At 43.8% G+C, this 23,063-nt stretch overlaps 1 protein-coding gene across 1 annotated transcript in view; it reads right to left on the bottom strand.

Moving 5' to 3' along the window:
- Positions 1-21,833, bottom strand: part of MSN (moesin) — a 35,524-nt gene extending 13,691 nt beyond the window's left edge. Inside the window, exons 1-2 of the mRNA XM_071758058.1 lie at positions 21,693-21,833; positions 3,329-3,412 (exon numbers count right to left, since the gene is read on the bottom strand). Of these exons, the coding sequence (XP_071614159.1) occupies positions 3,329-3,412; positions 21,693-21,704 (96 nt within the window). The 5' untranslated portion in view covers positions 21,705-21,833. The remainder of the gene's footprint in view (positions 1-3,328; positions 3,413-21,692) is intronic.
- Positions 21,834-23,063: the final 1,230 nt, after the last annotated feature.

Here is a 23,063-nt window from a genome sequence, read left to right as displayed (position 1 = left end):
AGAGACTGACAAACTGATACTCTACAAAATCATTAAATTCACTGCAGCAGGTAAGTAAGCAAGCCAGGACAGGGCACATGAACAAAGAATCTTAAGTGCTTTGTCTCTTAATGAACTCTTTAGGGTCTTTAAGAACTAAACAAAACAAAAACAAAACAAAACAAAAAAAAACCAAAAAAACCCACCAAACAAACAAAAAAACAAAATCCCCCCCAAAAAATACCAAATAAACCCCCAAACCCCATGAAAATCCAAAACCAACCCCACACTCCATTGCATATTAGGCTCACCAGTGACCAGGCTTAGAGTGCGCAGAGATGCTTATTGTTAGAATTTTAACCCATAACCTAGGGGATGGGATAAGAAGATGCATATATATGATGTCACTGCACTGTATATCAGCTCAATATTTCTACAGCCAGCTGCTTCAGGGCAGAAGATAATTTCCAACAAAGCAACAAGGCATCTGCATTGCTCTATCACTGTAAAAATTCAGTTTGAATTTTAACCAAACAGTAAAGAGAGAGACAGGACCTTTTCTACCTAAAGCCCATTTACCTATTATTACAATGGAACTTTAGACTCAAACTGTTCCTCCTCGTGAAGCTACTACCTAGATAAAAGCTTTCCAAAATTCTTCTGAATCCTATTCAGGTAAGAATTATGGGTGGCATAAGGAATATACTTATTCTACCTTTAGATACGACAGATGGAAACAAATACTGCCTAAATGTTACTGAACAAAGCCACTGAGATAATCATTGCAGCTAAAAACTTTGGTAATACTTTGCAGTTTCCTTTTTGCTTAGTTCAGAACTGATAAGTAGAAGTGAAAGGGCACTCTAGAGCAAAAACATGCAGAATATCTCAAAATTTTTCTGTAAAAAGAAGTAAAAAAAAAATAAATCAGGTTTCACAGAAGGTCAGTGTGTGGCAACAGCAAAACTGTAAGTTTCCTTTGTTGAACCTCACTTTCCTCCAAAAAAGGATTTATGAAATCGGATCCTTATTCAGAACCAGAACTGGGCAGAAAATACCAGATTTGCTATTCCAGCAGCACAACGTAGTTTAAGGGAGTTAGAAAATAAGCAGACATAACTTTGGTCTCACACACCCCATCACGGGACCTGGAACAACCTTGGGACAGAAAAGGAAACAAAGGGAACAGATTACCAGCCAGAGCACAGTCCCCCTTAACAGCTCTGGACAGGAATAACCTACACAAGCAGCTCAGCCATTTGAAACACAATGGATACATGCCTGCTGACAATATATGCAAATCCCTTTCTCCATACTAAAGGGAGCAAGTTTAGTATTTACTCTAAGCTCACCCAAGGCTCTCAAGTTTTGGTCTGGTATTCAGTTAGCTCATCATACAAAGATCAGTAATCTTTTTGAGCATATCCCTACACAAGTACTTGATTCCCTTTATGTGCAAGTCTGACAATAATGTCTGTTTTGATACAGAAAAGTCTGACATTTTCCGTAAGATAAAACAAAGCAAACAAAAGACCTACTGAGTATCTGCATTCAGAGACCAAGTTTAAATGTTTCCCATTGTGGCAGAAGCTGAATAGCTACCTCCTTTTCAATTTCCTTAATTGTAATGAGCCAATGAATAGATTGCAAGGTATCAAGAGAAGCTGGGTCTAAGCTCCTCAACCACTCACAGAGCAGTAACTTCCCAAACTCTTTATTCATGCTAGAGATGGAAGACTTTTGACATCCCCATGTCTACTGCCAACTCCCTGCTTTATGATTTGCAACATTCTCAAGCCTTGGCATAGGGTTAGTCCTTCTACCACCACTGTGGTGGTATCACCAACATTATCAAGCACTGTTGTATCAAAGTATGGACATCTGCTACTGATGAGGCTCTAGCACACTTCTATCAGGAGCAAATATCACCACCTCCACAAGGAAGTCTCGTCTGCTAGGCAGTTTCATCCTTATTTTAGCGAGTGCAATATATGGACAGTATCAAGAGATGGTGCCCACCAGACCCTTCAGAAATAGCAAATGTGTAATGGCTAGCTGCACTTTTTCCCCACTGTATTTCCTCTTCTAACTCCACCTACAATCAAATTTAGCTGAAGTAACACTGCCTTATTTACATTAGCAACATAGAAACTTGGTTCTGCAACAGTATTTGTTTTCTCCCTTGCAAAGTGTTTGCTATGGAAAAAACAACCCAAAACTTGTGTTCAGACAGGTGCTGTGTGAAACACATTGCAGGGAGGAGAACTTACAGCCGTTTGAAAAAATGACACAAAGCAGTGAAATCAATTACATGAGGAGTTACATGAGGAGTTCTCATACTAGAAGCATGATCAGATGTTTCTCAAAAGCAGACAAGCTGCCAAAGCTGAAGTCTGCCACAACTTCAGTTTATAACTAAAGCTGTGGATGCTCTAGAGCTGAAAAAATCCTGTGCAGATTAAAAATACAATGGGACTTGAGTGGTGTCACTTTTTAGCACCTGCTGCTTTGCTGGGATAATGTCAGAAACCAGATAGAGAAAAAAACTACAGTGCAACTCAGAACTTTCCAGAAAGCCTTTCTGTTTTTCCCATTATGTGAAAGAATATTGTTTTAGTAAAGCCTAGGATCTAACTCTATTGCCTCAGTTTCAAAGCTGGGATTCAAAGAGCAATATAATATTTAGCATTCAATCATCCAGCAAGAGTTGAAAGAAAGTAGCAGTTTGTGGTTATACGTGTAAAAAAAAAAAAAAAAAAAAAATTAGGTTTGCTGGCCCCCAAATGAAAAGGCTGCCTTCTATGAGTGGGTCAGCCCTCCAGCTTCTCTCCATTACCATAGGTACAGTGTAGAGCTGGCCCCAGAACCCTACTGAACCACACCCATATCTGACATATCTGGCCTGGCAGTTCCTTCACTTCACTTCACTTTTCTTTAAGCTATGAAATCATTGTTCAGAGTCTCCTCCAACTAGCAAATCTGTGGCTTTCAGGATTATAGCAGAGAAACTTTGTGGAGCCTGTTAAGATTTCAGCCACTGCAATTGGTAGTGTCTGTCTTCAGCTGCTCCAGCTTTGTGCTGCACTTGCCTCCCTGCTTCTATCTGGGCCAAAGCAAGAGGCAGGTTGCCAAGCCAGCCAACACAGATGAAGGTTGAAGCACCCAGACAATGACAGGCCAGTACAGCACAAAACTTCTCTCAAGATTTCCCTCAGGGCCTGACAGAGAGTATAGATTATCAATTCAGCTGCACACTTAAAGGTTGTAGCAACAGCTGGAAGCCAGGTAAGCTTCTCAACCTTGATAGACAAACTATCAAGATTAGATCTTCTGCAGCTCCATCACCTACCTGATCAAAGAGTTGTTTCCCTGTAGTGTTGGGCTGGATGGCAAACTCCAGCTCAGCATCCATGGTGGTAACTCGCACACTGATCTGGAAGACAGAAAATGCATTGTTACATGTGCTCTAGGGGACTCCAGCTCTCAAGCCTGCAGGAACTCCACTGCCAGCAGTTACCATGTCATCAGCCCTGCCAGCACAGTGTTTGCAGCTCCCCTGTAGCACAGAACTGCTTTCCAGTGCTTCTGGGGAGGTGAAAGAACTCCAGAGCAGAAACGGTTAAAGCATAATTTAATACTGCAGTCGAGATTTCATGGCAATGTTAACCTTAGACTTCAGAAAGTAGGACCATGAATGGCCCTCCAGAAGAAATACTGTGATGTACTCTATCTTGACAGAAAAATCTCACCACCATCACATTTTCACATGTGAAACGCAAGTGGTAAGGGACTTCAGCAAGAAAGTTTGAAGTTTCATTCCAACAGAAGCAGGAAGACACCTGTACACCTTTCACCAATAGTTCTCATGAAGCAAGCTAAATGGCAGAGGCATTTCACCTCAAAGATAAGTGGAAAAAAACTGATTCCATTCACAATTACTGGTCGTTACTGAAGGGAAAAAAGAAACTGCACAGATTTGTAGAGGCAGACAGGAATACACCTGCCAGAATGCAGATACCTTAACTTCTGACCAGGCAAAGTAAGACCTCCAAGTACCCCTGAGAATTAATTTCTATGTCCATACCTATCAACTGAAAAAGAAGATACTTTATGGTTTGGGCACAAAAGATGCAGACATTTTAAGATCAAACTGTTTTGATGCTTTTCCACCAAAGCAAAGGTTCAGAACTTTAAGTTGTACAGACAAGGTATTCACAGTGCATCAACCCTCCTCATACAGGCCTTGCATTCATAGTTCTCTTTCTTGCAAAAAGCTATCTAACCCACATCAACAAATTCTAATTTATTTGCTCTTTGGTGCAATAAATCCTCTTAGCACATGCTACCAGCCTTCCAGGGGTGAGGGGTTGGGGGGAATTAAACTGTGAACAGTTTTAGTAAGAGTAACTCAAACTCGCATTTAGACTATAAGCTAACCACATGACACTAGAGACCAAAAAAAAAGCTAGAGAAAGCAGAGAAATATTCAAGGAACCACACAATACACATATGATCACAGCCAGTTCTGATCCCTGTATTTCTACCCTGTATATGAACAGATTTCATATCTCATTTAATAAGAAAGCAGCAGCAGACTGTAAAAGAGAAAAAACCAGGTGTTTTTCCATAAGCAAGAAGCAAAACTGGTCAAGAAGAGTTTCAGTTCTAACCAACTGTTGCATGCATAAGGAATGCCAGGTGGACATTATCGGAGCAAAGATACCATGAACAAGGAGACCAGGATTAAGTTTGGTTTGAAACCCTGTGACCCTTCTGACACAATAAAGCCAAACTGAGAAAAACACATTCCATAGTAGTAGCAAAGAAAAAGCAAACAACCTAAACTTGTAAGCGGTCAAGATCTGTTTAAAATTAGCAGCTTTCAACACCTTGATGTTTCCTTATGTTCTCCTGCTGTAACTTCCCACAATTACCAGAAAGAGAGAGTGCTGGCTTGCAATCCTGGCTTACCCAGCACTCCTACCAGCAAGAGCAAAGATGTCCAAGAGCCATGTCTAAGAAAAGTTACATAAGCCATTAAGTAACAAGTTGCTTTTTGTTTGCTTTTAAGTCTAAGTCCTTCTTGTTCACCTACAAACACTAACATGCCAGCTGCCATGGAATTAAAACAGACTTCATGCTCCACTGTTTGTGGATAAAACTCAGTAGTTACTCTTCTCTAATGTCATCTGCTTGGGTGGTTGAATGTTGAAGTATCTGAGGGCAAAATATTCTGAGCCCCAGAAAACAGAACTGAAACATGTGTTGCAGCTCTCTGCAACCTGTGCCAGAAGTGTTTTTAAGCTTTTTAGGGCAAATCAGACCTTAACGTTTAATATAAAGCTTCTTCAGTAAGTATCCTCAACTCATGCAGAATACTTATTTGTAAGACTTGCATCTTTGTTAACACAGTAAAACAAGAATCCACGCTGGAACCAGCAAAATTCCTTCTTTTTCATTCACTGAAATGCACTTAGGTTATCTGACCAGTGATCACCCTTCAGTTAGCACATTCAATAGCAAAACATACACCTTTTCCCCCTAGTATAGCCCCGCCGCCAGCCCACCCTGCCCGCCCGCCCGCCCGCCCGCCCCCCCCTCTCCCGTGCTCAAGACAAGCATCAATCTAATGTTTAGGAGCAGCAAAGTCCTGCATGGGGTCTGTCCTCACAGCTTCAGGCTCTGCTATTTCAGCAGAGGGCATGAGCTGGAACACCACAGGAAACGGTTGTGCTCTGGGGAACCACACCCCAGCATTGCTTCCCGCATCCTGGCACAGCTTTAACACCTTCAACTGCACGCTGCCGGCTGGAGGCACCTCCTGGGCTGGGCTGCTCACATGTTAACCACCAGTTTTGTATTAATTTAGTACTTGGCTGAGAAGTCAGTTTGATGTAAAACTGAGCTTTGCTAAGCCTCGCTGGTGTAGAAACAATATGCAAAGAACTTTTTGCCACCTGGTAACATGCCAGGTTTCCTTGAGCCCGTTGTCATGAACCTAAACACCACAATGAGGTTTCCACCACTCCAGGTGGTGGTGGGCACTGCTCTCCATCCCCAGTGAGCAGGTCAGAGGCCTGACAGTACTTCGGAGCAGATGCAGCTTTGCCAGTGCCTTGTGTCACTGCAAGAGCCTGCGTGACGGGTCAGAAATACCACTGGGCTCCCCTAGCATGTAAAATGCTGAAAATCCAAGCACCAAGGGAATTTCATTCTCAAAGTCACCCAGGGGCACCTCACTATCAGCAAGCCAGTGTCACCGATCATAATTTGCTCTGCCTGCAGCTCAAACTATGAGACCTACAGACTGTTGTAATCTCCACCTGACAAGCACCAGGCACCGCATGCTTGCCTGCCTCCTCCTCATTCATTTTAAATCTTACTTTTCGTAAAATCACTTTACTGAGGGCATTCACAGCCAAGTACTGCCCAACACAGGCACAAGGGTTATGCAACAGAAGTGCTATATAAGAAAGCCAGCATGACGGGGTCTCATCATAATTTTGATTCTGCTTGTCTTGTCCCTTAAGGATTATCGTGTAAATGGAATAAAATGCTCCTCAGTAAAACAGCCAACATAAACGTTTCACATATAAAAATCATTTCTTTCAGTCCAGACAGGCGAGGGGCACACTGATGAGATGTAAAGAACAGGAGTAAAAACAGGAAGGGAAAAAAGACATTGCCCACCAGCGATCAGATCACAGGATCCAGTGACAGAACTCAGCCCCAAGTACACTACACCACTTTTCCAAAATCTACTCCTAAGCAAACTTTTGTCTCAAGTTTTTGACACTTGGAAGGGTTTTTTAGAGGACTTGCTGGATTTCACTGTCAACAGATTTACAAAAAATACTATCCTAATGCAGTAATTTATACTCAAATTCCATTTAAACCAACTCACTGTTTTTTTTTTCATCATGGCATTTACAATGCACCCATTGTTGCATCCAAGTGAGTCTGCAGCCCTCTAAGCTCTGCTTAGATCTTAAACTAGCATAAGTTTTACCCCAGAAGGATGCTTCTAAACAGCCTTCCTTTTGTCTTCCCATCACCAGTTAATATTTTTGCATACAACAGCTAGCAACACATTGTGAAAAGCTTCCAAAAGAGGACATTTTGCACATTACAAGAAAGAACAAGTACCACATTTCAACAGGCAAATTTACACTCACCAAGCTAAAAAATACTCAAGGATAAAACCCCATATTTAACTGATTCATTTCATAATGGCTACAGGAAAAAGATGGAAGCCTAGCAACTCTTCCTTTTCTCTATTTGAGGAATTACCATTGTTCTACCAGCCTAAGCACTGCTGAAGAGAGCCACTACCAAAGCATATTAAAGAGCTTCCTGCTGCCAAGGACAGTGCTGCAGTGAGGGCAAGACCACCTGCACAGACAAAAACTCTTGCATGGAGGACACTGTTCCAGCCCCTAGAGCAGCTACAACCAGAAAGCTCCTTCTGACAGGCAAAAAATTCCAGAAGCTAGAGGACACCACCCCCCTCCTCCCATGGTGTTTAGCATACTATAGGAGGCAGATTTAATACAGTGCACCTATCTGTCAAATCTTTTCAGAAATGTTAACTCTGCCCACATATCTTCAAGTCTCACTCTCTGACCCACTCAAGATTCCCAGTAAGTTTTACTACCAGCAATGATTATCAGCTATCTTCCATGTGTCTGAATGAGCCCTAGTAATAACCTGCTGTACCTCCTTCCCAAGATGAAAACACATAGCTGCACTCAGCAGGACAAACAGGAAAGACTGACACCATCACACCAAATAACGGATGTGTTGCTTGTACTTATGCCCCAGCACTGTGAGCAAGAGGTAGAACAGACAATTCTGCTTGTCAGAAGCTGAAACAGGAACAAAGCACTAGGAAATTCATGTCAGAATAATAGGTATAGTCAGCACAAGAGAGTATCAACCCATACAAAACCCGGACCCTGAGCTAAAGCTTCTTTCCTCGCTGGATTTCCTGAATGCTAGGAAGCTGTTATACCCTGATGGTCTGCAGGCTCCAAGAATCAGATATTTATGCTTCCTGGGTTCAAGCTGCCAAGTGGACTCTTTCTGGAGAAAACGGCATAGGGAAAGTCATAATGTGTTACTCATCTGACCGCTACAGAAGCAAGTTTAGATAAAAAGAAACTCCAGGCTGTTATTTACAGACCCTCCATGCTGTAGAGCACCAGTTCACCCAGCAGTAACTGCAGCTAAAGATACTGAACTGACACAATGCATCAGATCCAGCCGCTCTGGCCAGAGAAGCACACCTAACCCAGCTGGAGTTGCACAAACTCAGGATCTCATAAGGAACCCTAATAGTCCAGAAACCTTCCCAGCTTTGGCTTTCAGCAAGATTAGCAACAGTATAGTAAATATGAGAACTGCTCCCTTGCATCCCAGGAATGTTTCCCCAAAGTGCTCCCCAAAGCTTCACAGTGCTTCCCACCCTGTAGACCACCCAGAACAGCCCCCAGTGAGACCAGGGCCAGCCCAGGGCATGAGCAGAGCCCAGAGGGGGGACCCCAGCCCACAGCACCCAAGTACTCACAGACATCTGGCTCTACCCCAAACACCAGCACTGCCGAAAGTGCCCCGGCTGCTGTTCGGTGGGGTGAGGCTGGACGTCATGTGAAAGTGCTTGCCATTTCTAAAGGGATTACACTTACTTAAGCCAAGCCCCCTTCCAGTAGTCTTAAAGGGCCTTTTCATACCCCTAAGCTCATCAGGGAACAGAAGGCACACCCCAGGCACCAGCCCTGGCCCTGCAGCCCCCAGAGAGAGCATTACCCTCCTGAGGACTCGAGGACTTCCCAGCCCTCTCCACCACCCTCCTTCCTGCTTAACAGGGAACACACAGGGGCCACTGAGACCAAGGAAGGTGACCCATCCTACTCTGCTTTGGCAGTTTCAGTCATCTTCATCTGAAACTAAAAGTGGACACAAAGACCATTATCTGAAAATTTTTCACTAGATATACAAGATACCACCATCGTTGTTGTACAAGAAAAAAAAAAAAAAAAAAAATCATTTTCACCACCCACCCCTTGCTCTCCTTGCACATTTGACAGCACAAGACCTAAGATCTTTTTGCAGAAGTCAGTTATTCAGTTGGGGTTATTTGTTATGTCATTTCTGACAAAGCCAGACAGATAGGGAGTTCCTGTACCTGTCAGCATTACACTGGTTATAAACACATCCCAACTGTCTGTACCTGCTGTGTATTAAGATATTAACACAGGCCTGTCAGCTACAGATGGCTGATCAAATCACTGAAGGTACCAAGATGCCCAAGGATCTTACAGCTTACCACCTTTCTTACTTACTAACTTACTTAGTATGCTTAGTTACTAAGTATGCATCTAACCACAATTTAAAACTCACTACTGCAAGCTTCAGACTACTGTATGTGAACAAGACACACAGCTGATATCGAATCACAAAGAATGCCACCTGTAACAGTCAGACTCTGCAAGACATAGTAGGTTTACATGAAGTTTACAGTAAAATTTCATCCAATTATGCTGAATTCCACAGCTCAGTATCATCTACTGAGGGACATATCAGTTCATACCAATAATACAAGTAAATTAAAAGCCACCTGCAGAGGAAGGACAGGCCTCTGTAAGCAGCCAGTGACAAAAGCAACAAGGGACTAATCCAGTCTCAGTTAATGGGTTCAACCACTGCTTGAGGTCAGCTTGGCAGAGATGGCAAGAATTGTAACCTGAAAGCACAGAAGGAAGCTCCACCTACTAGCTCCATGACAAACTTTTTTCTGGCCTGTTCCCTTTTCCCCACCATTACTCTCCTTGCAGAAGGATGGAGGAGATCATACATCCAGTGTGCTATGAAATACACATCACTGGGTTTAAGACCAAAACATGAGGAACTGGCAGCATGCTCCAGATTCCACTGGAAAGTGCATATTGCTGCTGAGTGACCCAGAGATATGTGATCCAAGCCCTTCTCAAGAGAAGCCCATCACCACCACGGTTATGTGCAGAGCCCTGGATACACTCAAGCTATATACCACTCTACCCTAAGTATATCACATGTATTAACAAGTTCACATAAAAACAAAAGAAAACAAAACTTCCTTCATTTAACATCAAGTGGCAGATGGAGCTCATACTTAGGTCAGCATTTGAAGCAAAAATGACAGAAGAGTCCATCAACTAGTGATCCAATTTGGTCAGACAACTTTCAGGAATAAGAATTCTACATTTTAAGATTACTACAAAGTTATTCATTCAAAATAATAAAAGCAGACAGGGAATTCCCCTACCCCCTACATAGCATGGCTTCCAAAATCATCAATAACATGTTTCCAAGTTAAAGCTCCTCAAATATAATTCTTTCCTTTTCAACCAAGCAGACAACAGGAACTCGCTTACTTCTAATGGTATTTCCACACCACAGCTGCTAGGAGCTTGCCACCCTGTCCAAGGGCAAACAAGTTTCAGCTTGACAAAATGAGTTTCAAGGTGAGCATACTAATACAGTAAAAGAAGCAAGGGGTGGATCCTCACACTTATAGTCAAATCCAGATATTGTATGCCACTGATTACACAACTTGCTCAACCTTGTGCAATGGATCAATTCCTCTATTTTTGCCATTTCCGTTCTCATAAATAGATTCCTCATGCACCTCCCTTTTCTTTCCTGTAGCTGGTCCAAGCAATTAATGTTGCCATTTTCTATTTCTTTAGAGCTAGTCTGAAGAGGCCCTTAGAATAACTATTTTTGTACCTCTTGTTTGAACAACTTCGAGAGAACATCCTTTACTACTCAAAACCCAGAAGATAAAAAAAACATGGGGAAAGCCCCTTACCCCTTTTCTACAACATCTGCAAAAGGAGGCAAAACTCAAAGCAAAAATCAAGCTATATGCAGTTGCCATCATTCAACTTCTACAGGCCAGATAGCTTTGGGTTCCATTTTGGTTTGATTTTGTTTTGTGAACAAGCATTCATTTTGTGCCTGTTAGAAGGTGCCACTCTCTGGAGAAATAGCATATGCCTGTTGTGGCCTCTGCACACTCTTAGTAGGGTTGGCAGTTGTACTTTGCATGCCTGAGCTTAGCCGCATCCCTTCCAAAAACTCTTCAACTTAAAGGCAGTCAGCAGGACAGTGAGTATGTTTAAATTCACCATCAGTGGTTATGGTGAAATCCTCACAGCTATTGTGGGCCCCTCCTGGGCAGTCATGCTTACAGATTCCAACAAGTATTTTGTGCATGTGTCCCAAGTTGTACACCACTCACCAGTGTTATGATCCTGGCTGCTAGTCCTTAAGTGAAACAGCAAAACTGTTGCAGCACTCCCTACCACCAGAAGCATTGCAGATTTTCTGAGATGACTCTTAGAGGGCAGCTTTTTCCCTACCCCTAAATTTTTTTTCATCTAGTTCTTCCCTCCAAGGGCAGAGGACTTCCTTATACCCTTTCTTTATCAGCTGCAGAGACCCAGTTCAAGGGGCTAAGCAGACAAGGCTGTCTGCACATGTCTTGGCTACCAGGCAATAAGCTTTCCAAATGTAGCATCCAGTGGATGCCTGCCAAAATTACAAGTGGCTATTTTGCTGGAAGGAGCTCAAAACAAGATCAAGTCAAGATGCTAACAAGGCAAGTGTGTGCTGCAAAGGCACACCACATGTACAGTAAGTACTTGATGTTCATGACCTCACAGACTAAATACTCATTCCCTAAGAAAAGGTCTCAAAATTCATCTGCAACTACATACTGTTTTAGAGGTAACTTGGAATTGAGGGCAAATAAAAAACAAAAATTAAAAAACCCAAAACCCTATGCTCACGTACCCCACGCACCATTCAAGAGGCTATCTATAGGAAGGAGAGCACAAAGATCACTGCTGTGACTGAGCTCTGCTTTCCAAAGGATTCTCATGCCTGGAACACTCCAGAAGTGTGTTTATCCATTTCACATGCTCCTCTGTTCTTCAACCAACAGACACCTTGCATTTCAGCTCACTGGTAAGAGAGGGGCAGCTGAACACAGGGCTGCCTGTTTCAGACATCCAAAGCTCTGCCTGGGTGTGGCACAGAAACTTCTTGGCCAGCTCACAGCCCTCACTGAATATCTGAACAATAGCCAGACTTCTAGGAGCTAGAACACAGCCTTACTGTGTGATCTGACTGCCCAGACTATGAGCCATCCCTCCAAATTTAACTGCAGGCACAATCAAGTGTGAGGTAAGGCTGTTTCATCATCCTGTGATTTTCAGTTTTATCGTTTCCAGCGAGCTAGACAAATCCTGCAACTTCCTTTCAGTACAGGGTCTCATTTAGGGTGGCTGCCTTTTTATATCTATTTAGGTCATGGTTCCATAAAGCACAGGGTTTCCCTGAAACTACTCAGTTCTACACTTTTTCATATTCAGTTTCCCCACCCACATCTGCTTCCCTTGGCACCAACCTGTTTTAGATTTTAAATAGCTCTGCTGGGACTGTACATATTTTATAAAAGACCAGCCTGTGGTTGCTGAAGTACCTTTTGTTATTTTAGGCTCCATCTAGTTCAAGCACTTTAGCTCTCCTAATACAGAGGAGAGCAGCTACACCATCAGGATACCCAAAATGCTCCAAAGGGACATGAGCCCAGTGGTGCCAGCACAGGCTGGGTGTGGTCCCACTATGGTCAACCATCCCAAATGCCTGCACCCTCCTGCCACCAGCTTTCATGGGCTTTAGCGCTACACGGCTACAGACAGAGAATGAACTAGGCTGAGAATAACTCATATGATATTTTTTTCCAGCAGAACCATTTCCTCAGTCCTATTCACCACCCTTATGCAGGGGCACTGTTCCGGGCAGAGACAACAGGAAGAGGGAAGGGTACAACAGCTTTCTGGGGAACAGTGGGACAAGATAGGCCAAGCTATTGAACCACTTCTTATTCCTTGCTCCCACACATTTCTGCTTTATTCTTTGCAGTAGTTCTGATACACAACCCCTTAGTGACATTTACCCCTTGTCAAGCCACATGCCAGCAATCCAGTTTTCTACTACGGAGTCAATTTGCCACAGGGCTGCACGTTCTGAAGCAGTGCTGCAAGCATTGGTAGGCAGCAATGCATCTGCAACATGCAGACTCTGACATGACTCTGACACGACAGACAGACTGTCACAACTGACAGCTTATCATCATCTTCTGGCCTATGCTAGCTTTGTGTGGGAAAGTGTATTTAGAATCCTGCCTGGATTCTAAAAGACACCTTGCACAGATCAACTGTACCAGCAGGCAACAGACAAGACTGCTGCACTCACAAGTAACTGGGCTTTTAGGGTTTGCTTTTGCTAAGTTTTTAAAAATTTTACTTGACTAGCTCTTTTACTTTCACCATCCCTCTGCATACCAGATGAGGTTAAGAACCTCCAGCTAAGCAACACTTCACAAGTTCCAATGTATGCTGTGGAAGGTTGATTTTTGCTATGTTTTCAGGTATTTTCCCCCATATACTAAGGAAAAGCAGCATCAAATCTGCAGACATCAGTTCAACTTTGATGGAAGCCTGGGGCTCCTTCAACATTCATTCATGCAAATACCTCACATTTCCAGGACACTAGGAACAGTAAGAGCAACTTCCTCTTACTCAGGCTTGTTATGAAAACCTAGATCCACACTAACGCATGTAACCACCCATATTTCTCTAAGGGAATGGCAGACCAATGAAATCACTTGGTTTACAAGACAGCTTGAATCCTCTCAGATCCAAATTATTTTCAAATCCTTCCAAACACTGCCAAATGAAAGCTGTCAGTAGAATACTGTAAAAGATTTCACTGGGAAGTCCTCTGTGCTAGCCTTTACTGATAGCAGAGCATTTGCACAGTCATTCACAAAGAGATAACAAAAAAGTTGAAAGAATAATGCAGTACACAGATCCAAGATACAAAGGAGTCACACAGCAAGCACCAGAGTTACTAAAGACAGACACTACAGTGATATGTTCTTACAGATGAAAGATGGTGACATGCATCCTCATTCTGAGAAAGATCTTCTACCCTATTCTGTAGGGTATGTATTCAAAATGAGCATAATACCTTGCATTGCAGCTTGCAGTCAACCTCCAACTTGAGATGTTAGTAACAAACCACAGAGCAAGATAAGTAATAAGAAAAACAAACAAAAAAACATTAAAAAAAAACCCAAAACCAAAAGAAAACCCAAAAAAAACACCCATCACCAAAAAAAACTTGAGGGTTTTTGAGCTTGAACTGGCTTTTGCCTGTATGGCTGTCACCACAACACCCCAGCTGTACATTGCATCCATCAGTGCAGAAGGCATTGCTGTCTATAGATTTCACATAGCCTAAAACACTTGCAGTAGCACGTCATCAAAAGAAGAGTAAGAATATTCCCAGTCTTCAGGAACTTAACACTAGAACATACTGCTCCTCAGTTTGCCATGACTGGGTCTGAATACCATCATTTTGAGGTGCAGTTTAGTGCTTTAAGACAGAAAAAGACTATATTTTCTTGGTTAGGGATAGTGGGATTTTTATCCTGCTGAGTAAGAACACTCAAAACCCACCACTTTCCCAACCCCAGACTCAGAGATTTCTGGTATTATAAGCAATGCCAGCCTTTTCAGACTCCCATTATTCAAGCTACTAGTAACCCTACAGTTTTTGAGGCAGTTCACAAAATGAGCAGAAATGTGTAACAGTTCATCCATACAGAAGATTCTGGCTCTCTAGGAGACCGTGGATATGTGAACATAATCATTTCACTGCTCTCAGCTTCCTGCATTTCACTAATACAAAGAAATAAATGAGTTGAGAGCTTCTTGGTAAAAAAATTCAGGTTCCACGTTGGTCACACAGCACCTTTACAGGAATAGAAAAAAAGGTTTCTCAGCTTGAGGTAAGCTCAGATCCTGATTTTTCAATAAAGAGAGCCATAGCCATAAAGCACAGAATTCAACTGGAATCTGTCAGAAGTGGAACTGCCTTACTTTCCTACAGAATCCCTTTAGAACCACTTACTGCCATTCTGCAAATCCTGTAGATTATGACTGAAAAGATATTTAGTGCATTGTGGAAATATTTCAGAGTAGCATATTCAGAGGGTGAGAAAAATCATACCTTATCATTCTGAAAAACATAATGAACAAAAAGCCACAGCTCCAGCAGGTGAGGGATGTGGAAAGTTGTGACACCTCACCTTTATAATTTGTTGCTTTTTTGCACTGTAACTGAGCACAGAATTAATACCAGAGTCAGGTTTAGTACAGTTTCAAAGCTACAACAAGGAAAGATTTAGCCCAGAGTTCTATGATTTATTAGCCTGCATTACATAAAACCAAATATATTTATTACATGGGGATAGTAAATGATCGATCAGACTGCAATAGCAGGGTTTTCCTGTACTTAAGTCACTTTTCCACCACAATTGGGTCTCCCAATGGCTGCTGGCAAAAGGAGTCTGTCTCTTCCCCGGGCTGCACCATCATCCCATTCTTGCCTAATTGCATGTTTCTCTACAAAGCTGATCAGATTTGGAGCTTTTCGTTCATTCCTCCTTCAGGGACACCCCTGTACCTTTTTCTGTAGCTATTCCTCAACCAGCATTGGCCAAAGGGAGAGAAACCCAGCATGGCCAAAGCATTTTGCAGGAGTCATACCATCAAAAACCTTGTGTATTCTCCTCATTAAATACAAGTTCAGCAAGTTGCTATACAAAGGCCAGGCACTTGTGACTGCCCCAGTACTGCTCTGTATCACACCAGAAGATACCCTCTCACAGCTACACAGGGGGGAAGCAGCACTAGATCACCCAGTTGCTGCAGCCGTAATGGTCTCCTGCCAATCTAAGGCCCAAACCTCCACAATTTCATGTTTTAAACTTCCAAACAGTTACAGCCGATATTGTGTTTTTACAGCCACCGAGCCTGCCAGTGACCATCTCTTCCTACATCCCTGTCACATATTTGATACACAATCTCTTAAAAATTACAGAAAGAGTCAGCACTAGCCACTGGAGTCAGAAGGGATGAAGTTTATGCCCACAACTTCCAAAACACTTCAATGCTCCACTTAGGAACAGCCACAGAAATGTAACAGAGGTCTGCCCAAAAGAGCAGACTTCCATGAATCTAGACTTCAGACTCCTCTAGAAGTTTCAGATGGGACAAAACCAAACTCCTTTGATGTAGTAGTATTTGCTGCACTATGCAAATTCCTGCTGTTCCCAAAAACCCCTAGGGAAAAGTAAGCAATTAACTGGCTGCTTACTAGTGCTGTTAATTTGCATCAGTTAATTGTCCTGGATTATTCCTGGGCAGGGAGGGATTTCCTCTTTTCCAATAGACTCCTCCTAGAATGATGCTGATTTTTGTACAATCATTTAGCAGACAGTCAAGCAGGACAAGGGGAGGCTGGGGGGCACCCGAACTAGTTTTCAAGCAGACCCCATTGTAGCCCTTAGGACAGTGATTAAGCACAGATAACATTATTGTGCAAATTCAGGGACGACCTCTCACTGCACAGAAAAGAGAGGAGAGGAAAAAAAAAAAAAACAGCCAAATAAGGCTGCTTAAGCCGCACCAAGCCAGGAAGGAGTCCAGGAGATGACGTAGCTAGAGGAAGCTTTTAGTCAGTTTCCTTTATAACCTGGACCAGGGCCAGGACTACCTCTTCCAGAGGAGTTTCTCTGAGAAGTGTCATTGCTCGGCAGGGACAGGCAGAGCCCAGCACCTCAGGAGGGGTCCTGACTCCCCAGGCACCCAGCTGCACAAGGAGCAAAGACAGGAGGCATTTGAATCACTTGGTTTCAGTTCATCAGCTGTCTTTCCTGTAGCTGCCTAGGGACCTGAGCAAGCTCTCTGCAGAGGATTTCACTTCAGACCAGCCATCACACATGCAACAACTGAAACAAGTTTCCTCTAGAGGCAGTGATGCCATTTCCTGTCAAAGAAAGGAGTCCATATTAAGACATCTTATGATCTGTCCTCACAAGAAAAGCAAGAATTGTAATTAACCTCCAGGGGTGGTTAATCAGATGAGGGAGAGTACCCCAAAGAAAGTGCCACAACCTATTGCAGGCCCAAAAAAGGCCCTGCCTATAAATGTTAGGGGGACAGGATATTTGCAAGGAGTGATTGATGACCAACCCCTGATATTAGCCACCCTGGAGGATTCTCACTGCAGAAGCAGCAGATCTAAAGCTTTCCTCAAGTTTCTTTTGTTATGTCCACCTCACCAACCTGTTTCTTGCTCATCTGCTTCAAGCAACAAATCAAGAGGTCAAAAATTAAAGAATTTGAATAACACATTTAATCTTTTTTTAATCTCTGGTATGATAGGCACTCTTAGGCCTAACACAATTGCATTAAAGTTGTAAGAACAGGATCATAACTACCAATTGAGATCGGGCACTCAGAGTAGTTTTTGCTCACTACAGCCCAAAGCCACTCTAACTGATATTTTCTGCACAACACTACTGGTTAGGAGCAAGGCTTTCCGTAAGAAGGGGAAGCATGATTTTACAAATACATAAAAACAAACTGAAGGATAAGTTTGTCAAAGATATTCTTTAAACTGCCTATTTAACTGCAACACAGAAGTCCCTGCTCACTATCAGGCTCAACTGCTTCAGCTGCACAAGAAGTAAAACCTTGCTGACCTTGCAGAATCTGGGAACCAAGCTGATTAACATAATACAAGGGTGTAAAGGCCTTTCCTGATTTGTAAAATCCCAGGACAGGTATAAAGCTACAGGTAGGTACCTCATGGTACCAGTAGTTTACCTGGTTCCACTGTACACTCAGCATGCTTAAACTATTGTTTCTGAAGTAAAAAGTGACCTGAAACTCTCCAACGGGGTGTACACAGATTTCTGTGTAAAGCAAGGTATTTGGGAGCTCTCCTACACCTTTTTACAGCAACTCCATGTATCTGAGGGCATTAGAAGAAAGGTACAAAGGACTGAGTTTTTCTAACAAGCTAGCACCAATGCCACACCAAAGCCTCACACTTTCATCAGGGCTGCCAAGCTTCTCAAGTTATACTGAGTGAGGGAGATGGAGATGTAACACCAAAGGGCTGGTCCTCAGATAAGACAGAAAACACCTGGATGGCTTCTAGTGCTCTGTCATAGCACAACATGATCCAAACCCAAGCCATCAAAATGAAACCCAAAATGATCATTCAAACAAGCTGAGCACAGGGCTGACAGCTGCCATCTTGTTGCACACATTGTTAGCAAGCAGCTACCCATCAAGAAACTAAGTACCCAGAGGACTGTCCTAACACCTACCACAGTCCCTCAGTTACCTGTCTTTTAACCAGACCTTTTAACCAGAGGGAGATAAGCTTCAACTGGGAATTAAGACCACCAATTTAATCTTCAGAGAGGGTCCCTGAACGCTCTAATAGCTACTGCCACACTGGGGTTTAGAAAGTCTAAAGAAAAAAAGACAAACAGAAGAAAAGACTTAAAAAAAAAGTAAATTAAATAGCACCAGAGCTGAAACCTATGAATCCCACTAGTCTTTTGTGCTGAAGACTTCACGCTTGTCCAAGTTAATTTTCTCTGCAGTAACACTTTGCCCTAGAAACCTGGGGACTTACATTCTGAACATTCAAAGAAACACTTAGTTCTGCTAATACAATAAGAGGAGTCCAATCTTCATTATACCTTAGTTTGAAGCTTTCTGTATTCAAAAATCAAGTCTGATTAAACCCATTTCTCTACAGCAAGTAAAGACTACATCACATAAAAACAAAACTGCTCAAGTCCTTGTGATACTACAGTTGAACACATGCTTCATACACAACAGATGTTCACATTTTAAGTTCTCATTGGTCTATTCATTCATGTAGGCACAAAGTTAAGTACATTCATAGCAAAACAGTTACTGAATCCTGATACAGAAACGTTGCTTTTTCTAACATCTAAAAATATAGTGAAGTATCCCCCCACCAAAATGGACATAAGTGGTACTAAAAGGTTGCTTTCTCTCCCACTCCTCCAACCAAGATGGTTTTGTAATACTAAAGTTCAAGTGACTAACTATGGGGCTTGGACTACTCATCAACATGACAGTTCATTCACATCTATCAGAACTTGGAACAGAGTGTGACTTCCAGCTCTGCCCAGCCTGAAATGACTCAGAGACCAGAGCACTAGACAGTAAGCATGAGATCAGAGCCTACTCATGGCCAACAGACTTCTCACAACTAGGGGAGACACAGGAGAGCTTGACAGTTGCTCACAAGAGGCATTTTAGCACTCAACTGCTTCCACATGTCTGCAATACAAAGTGCTGGGGACAGTTATTACCCCCCAAGCATACAGGCAGGTGCTTTAACTGTTTACATCTTGCAAACTTTTCAGAACAAAAAAATACAAACCAGAGCTGGTTACTTATCTGGTGTGATCTTACAGTTAAAACACTGAAGCCTTCCTACGGAGAGCAGGGCAGGATCACCAGTCTGATCCATGATGGACTTTCTGTGTAGGAACCAAACCCCCCAGCTGTGCAGACATTACACTTCTCAAGAGCAAATCATGTGCCACTAGTTCAAAGGTTACCAGAGTTAATCCTGGATTCCTATTAATAGTGCACCAAAGCATGGTGCCACTTGTAGCAAACATCATGAAACAAAACGACAATCTCTAGCTAGATGTGTTAACATTTAGCCTAGCTTAATGAGGAGTAGGGACTCCGAACTCAACAGGTTTTGCTGCTCCAGCCACACAGTGTTCTGTAAGCTTGGTGAGATGAATGATAAGAGCTACCAAACACTTTAGAGGCAAATGTTTTTCCTGCCCAGCCAATGTTCCCTGGAACATTTCCTCCATCTGTCTTCTTCACAATGGATTTATTTTTGTGATAAAGCCCACATATAGCGACATCTAACTGCTGAGTTTCACCCACATTTGACCTTGATTGAGGAGAGTCACTTGCCTTTTACTGTTTCGTTAATTAAGTAGCTATTAACAAATCCTAAGCTAGCACACTATTTGTCATGGTTCTTTCACATGAAGTCGTGATTACACAGTTACACCAGCATAACCTGCACATGCATAGCTCAAGAAATAATGTTTAAAATATTATTTCAGTTGTGTCCACAACTAGGGTGGATGGGGCAGGAAAACAACGGCTGATACAGCAGAAGCTCCAAACCTCATCTGAAGCACTTTCTGCTGTGTGCAATGCACCAGGTCACAGCAAAGCACTGGTATTTCTTCACCTATTCCAGTTTTCAAAAGCTCTGAAAGCAGAACTGCTCCATCAGAAGCAGAAGACAGCAGACTGAGAATGTGAATTCAGTCTAGGGTGTGTCAGCAGATGGGGAGCCTGCCATGAGCACTTCACTGAGTAGCCAAATGCCTGAATTCAGCCTGTTAGAGGGAGCCTGCCCCAAAACCATGTGCAACTACAAGTAGTCACTCATCACAGCTGTAAACTCCCAGGCTAAAAGGTCTTCACAGCATTCAACACAGAACTCCCCTAACCTCAGCTACTTCTGCTAACAGTAATTAACTCATTGTCTGTATTTTTTTGGACATAAAGCTCTACTAGTTATTGTAGATGTTTCAATAAAGGCCTTTCCAAAGCTTTAGAAAATACTATCTTAACCTTCAAGTGGCTTGAGATTGATATTCTTGAAAATGTTGATGTTTAAAAAAATAGTCCAGCTATTGTTTCAAATAGCTGACATTTAAGGCAGCAGGAAAAGCAGGCACCCGGTATCTATTTTAAAATAAGAAAATTAAACTATATGTAAAATAAATAATAATAATAGTAATAATAATAATTATAGCTAGGGTGTATTCAATTTCGACTTCCACTTGCATAACGTTGGGTTTTTGTTTAGGTTTTGGTCGGGTTTTTTTTCCCTTTTATGTAAATCACAGTCTCTTAGCCTAAACCTTACATGTTCATAGACCCTTTCCGATCACTCCTAGTGAGGAAACATCCAGAGGCTTCCAGCCTGCTCTTTCCTGTTTCATCAATGAAGGGCTAGGACCAATTCTTTTACTCCAACCACGAGAAATTAAATGGAAAAAACCCACGCTCCTCATTAGTCACCGCACTCCTGCTGCGCCCAGGAAAGTCAAGTACAGACTTGACCGGTCTTACTGAAGTACCAAGACCTCTCCAGCCAAGAAATACTTCAAGTCAAGCTGGGACAAGGCTCCCTAGCAACTCAAGCTGACTAATTACAAGTTGTGTAAACCCAGCTTCTCTTTATGGAGCACACGAGACGTGGCCATAGAGTTCATTAGCTCCCCAAAAGCTTCCGGCAGCCTCCCGGAGCCGCAGGCGGGGCGGCGGGCACCGCTTCCCCGACCCTTGGAGGGACCTGGGCCGGGCGACGAGCACCGCGGCCCAGGCGGGGTCCAACCCGGCCCCTCGGGCGGGGCGCGGCGGCGGAGCTGAGAGCGGAGAACAAGATGGAGGGGCGGGCGGCTCCGCTCCCGCGCTCCCCAGGACGCCCTTCTCCCTTCTCCCTCCCTTCAGGGCGCCCGCCGGCGCCTCCCGGGCCCCACCGTCATCCGCGTCCGCTCCGGGAGGGGTGCGGGCGGGAGGAGCCCCCCCCCCCCCCCCTCCGGCAGCAGTCGGCGCGGGCAGGGCCGCCTCGGGCCGGGGCCGACCACGCCCGCCCAGCTCCCTCGGCCACCGCCGCGAGCCGCCCCCGCGGTGAGGTCCCCGCTCCGCACCCACCGTTTTCGGCATCTTCTCGGCGGACTGTGCACGGCAGCTCCTTCCTCCTGCGCCGCTGGGGCTCTCCGCGAGCTCCGCGCCGTTTCTAACGGGACTCCGCGCCGCGCCTCTCCGCCCGCCCGCCCCGGCGCAAGGCCCGCCCCGCCCGGCCCCGCCTTAGGTCGGGGCTGGGGCCGCACCGCCCCCGGCCCGGAGCCCGCCCGGCCATGCGGCGGAGAGAGGCCTGGATCCGGGGAGGGCGAAGCGCTGCGGACCTCCCCCGCCGGAGCGGCCCGGAGGGAGCGGCCTCGGCGGCAACGACCCAGCCGGGCAGAAGGCGGGGGCTCCAGTGCCCCCAGGACTGGGTGCTCAGAAAGCCCTGAACGCCGGTGGTTCTTTGCATATCAGGTGCTACTGGGACTTCTGGACTATTGCTAAAAGGATTTTTGAAAAAGTATTGCTATTTTATGGGCCATGGAGATGGCAGCACTGACAGGTGATAGAATCCCAGAATCTCAGACTGGTAAATTGGTGTGACTTTTCTACCCAAAAAGTCAGAATCCCTCAGAGCCTATTTTACAAAGCTTTATTCCTTCTCCTTACATTTAGACTTTCTTAGACTAGGTCAAACCAGACTGCCCCCTGAAAGGGTTCTACTTGTTTCCTACAGCAATGGATATTGACACAAGAGATCCAGAATAACAAGGGCACTTTATTGCTTGCTGGTGATTTTTGCCAGGTTTGGATACAGGAATGCTGTGTGTGAGCACTCACTTCACACTGAACTGAAGTGGTTTTGTGCAGGTTTCTGCAGTACCATGCTAAAAACATCATACATGATGGGGAGAGCCTGATTCTGCTTCTATTCCGACATTCCATCACAAGACTGAGGTAACTGTTTGGAGAATTTAATAATTCTTTTTCACTGAGATGATAAATCTTCAGATGATAAAAGCTATATCCTTGCCAAATTTAAGGAGCCATTGTTCAGCATGCAGAGAACTAACATTTTCTTCATAGTGCCAATGGCCAACACTGTGATGCAAATTAAGCCGATGCCAGTGAAACAATCGGATCTGATGCAACTGCAGTCCCACTCACCATGTGCCAGGCACTGTCCATGTGCTCAGAAAGTCATGAAGTGTATATCAGTCTGCAGTCTGAAGGGGTGAGGCAAAACAAAGTCAAGTCTACAGTGTGAGAGACACTTCTTTCTCACCCCAACCACTTCTCTTGCCCTTCTCCATTACTTGTAGCAACAGTCAAAGTATCCTTTGTGCCACTTTGAAAGACAAGGGTTCTCTGTGACCGGTACATGAGTCTCTACTCTTTACCTCATCTCCTACTTCTTTTCCTCTTTACCCTCCCTGTTGACGGGGAGGACAAGACATC

The sequence above is a fragment of the Heliangelus exortis genome, chromosome 14 (assembly GCF_036169615.1).
Source record: "Heliangelus exortis chromosome 14, bHelExo1.hap1, whole genome shotgun sequence".
Lineage (NCBI taxonomy): Eukaryota > Metazoa > Chordata > Aves > Apodiformes > Trochilidae > Heliangelus > Heliangelus exortis.
This window is presented reverse-complemented; position numbering and strand designations above follow the sequence as displayed.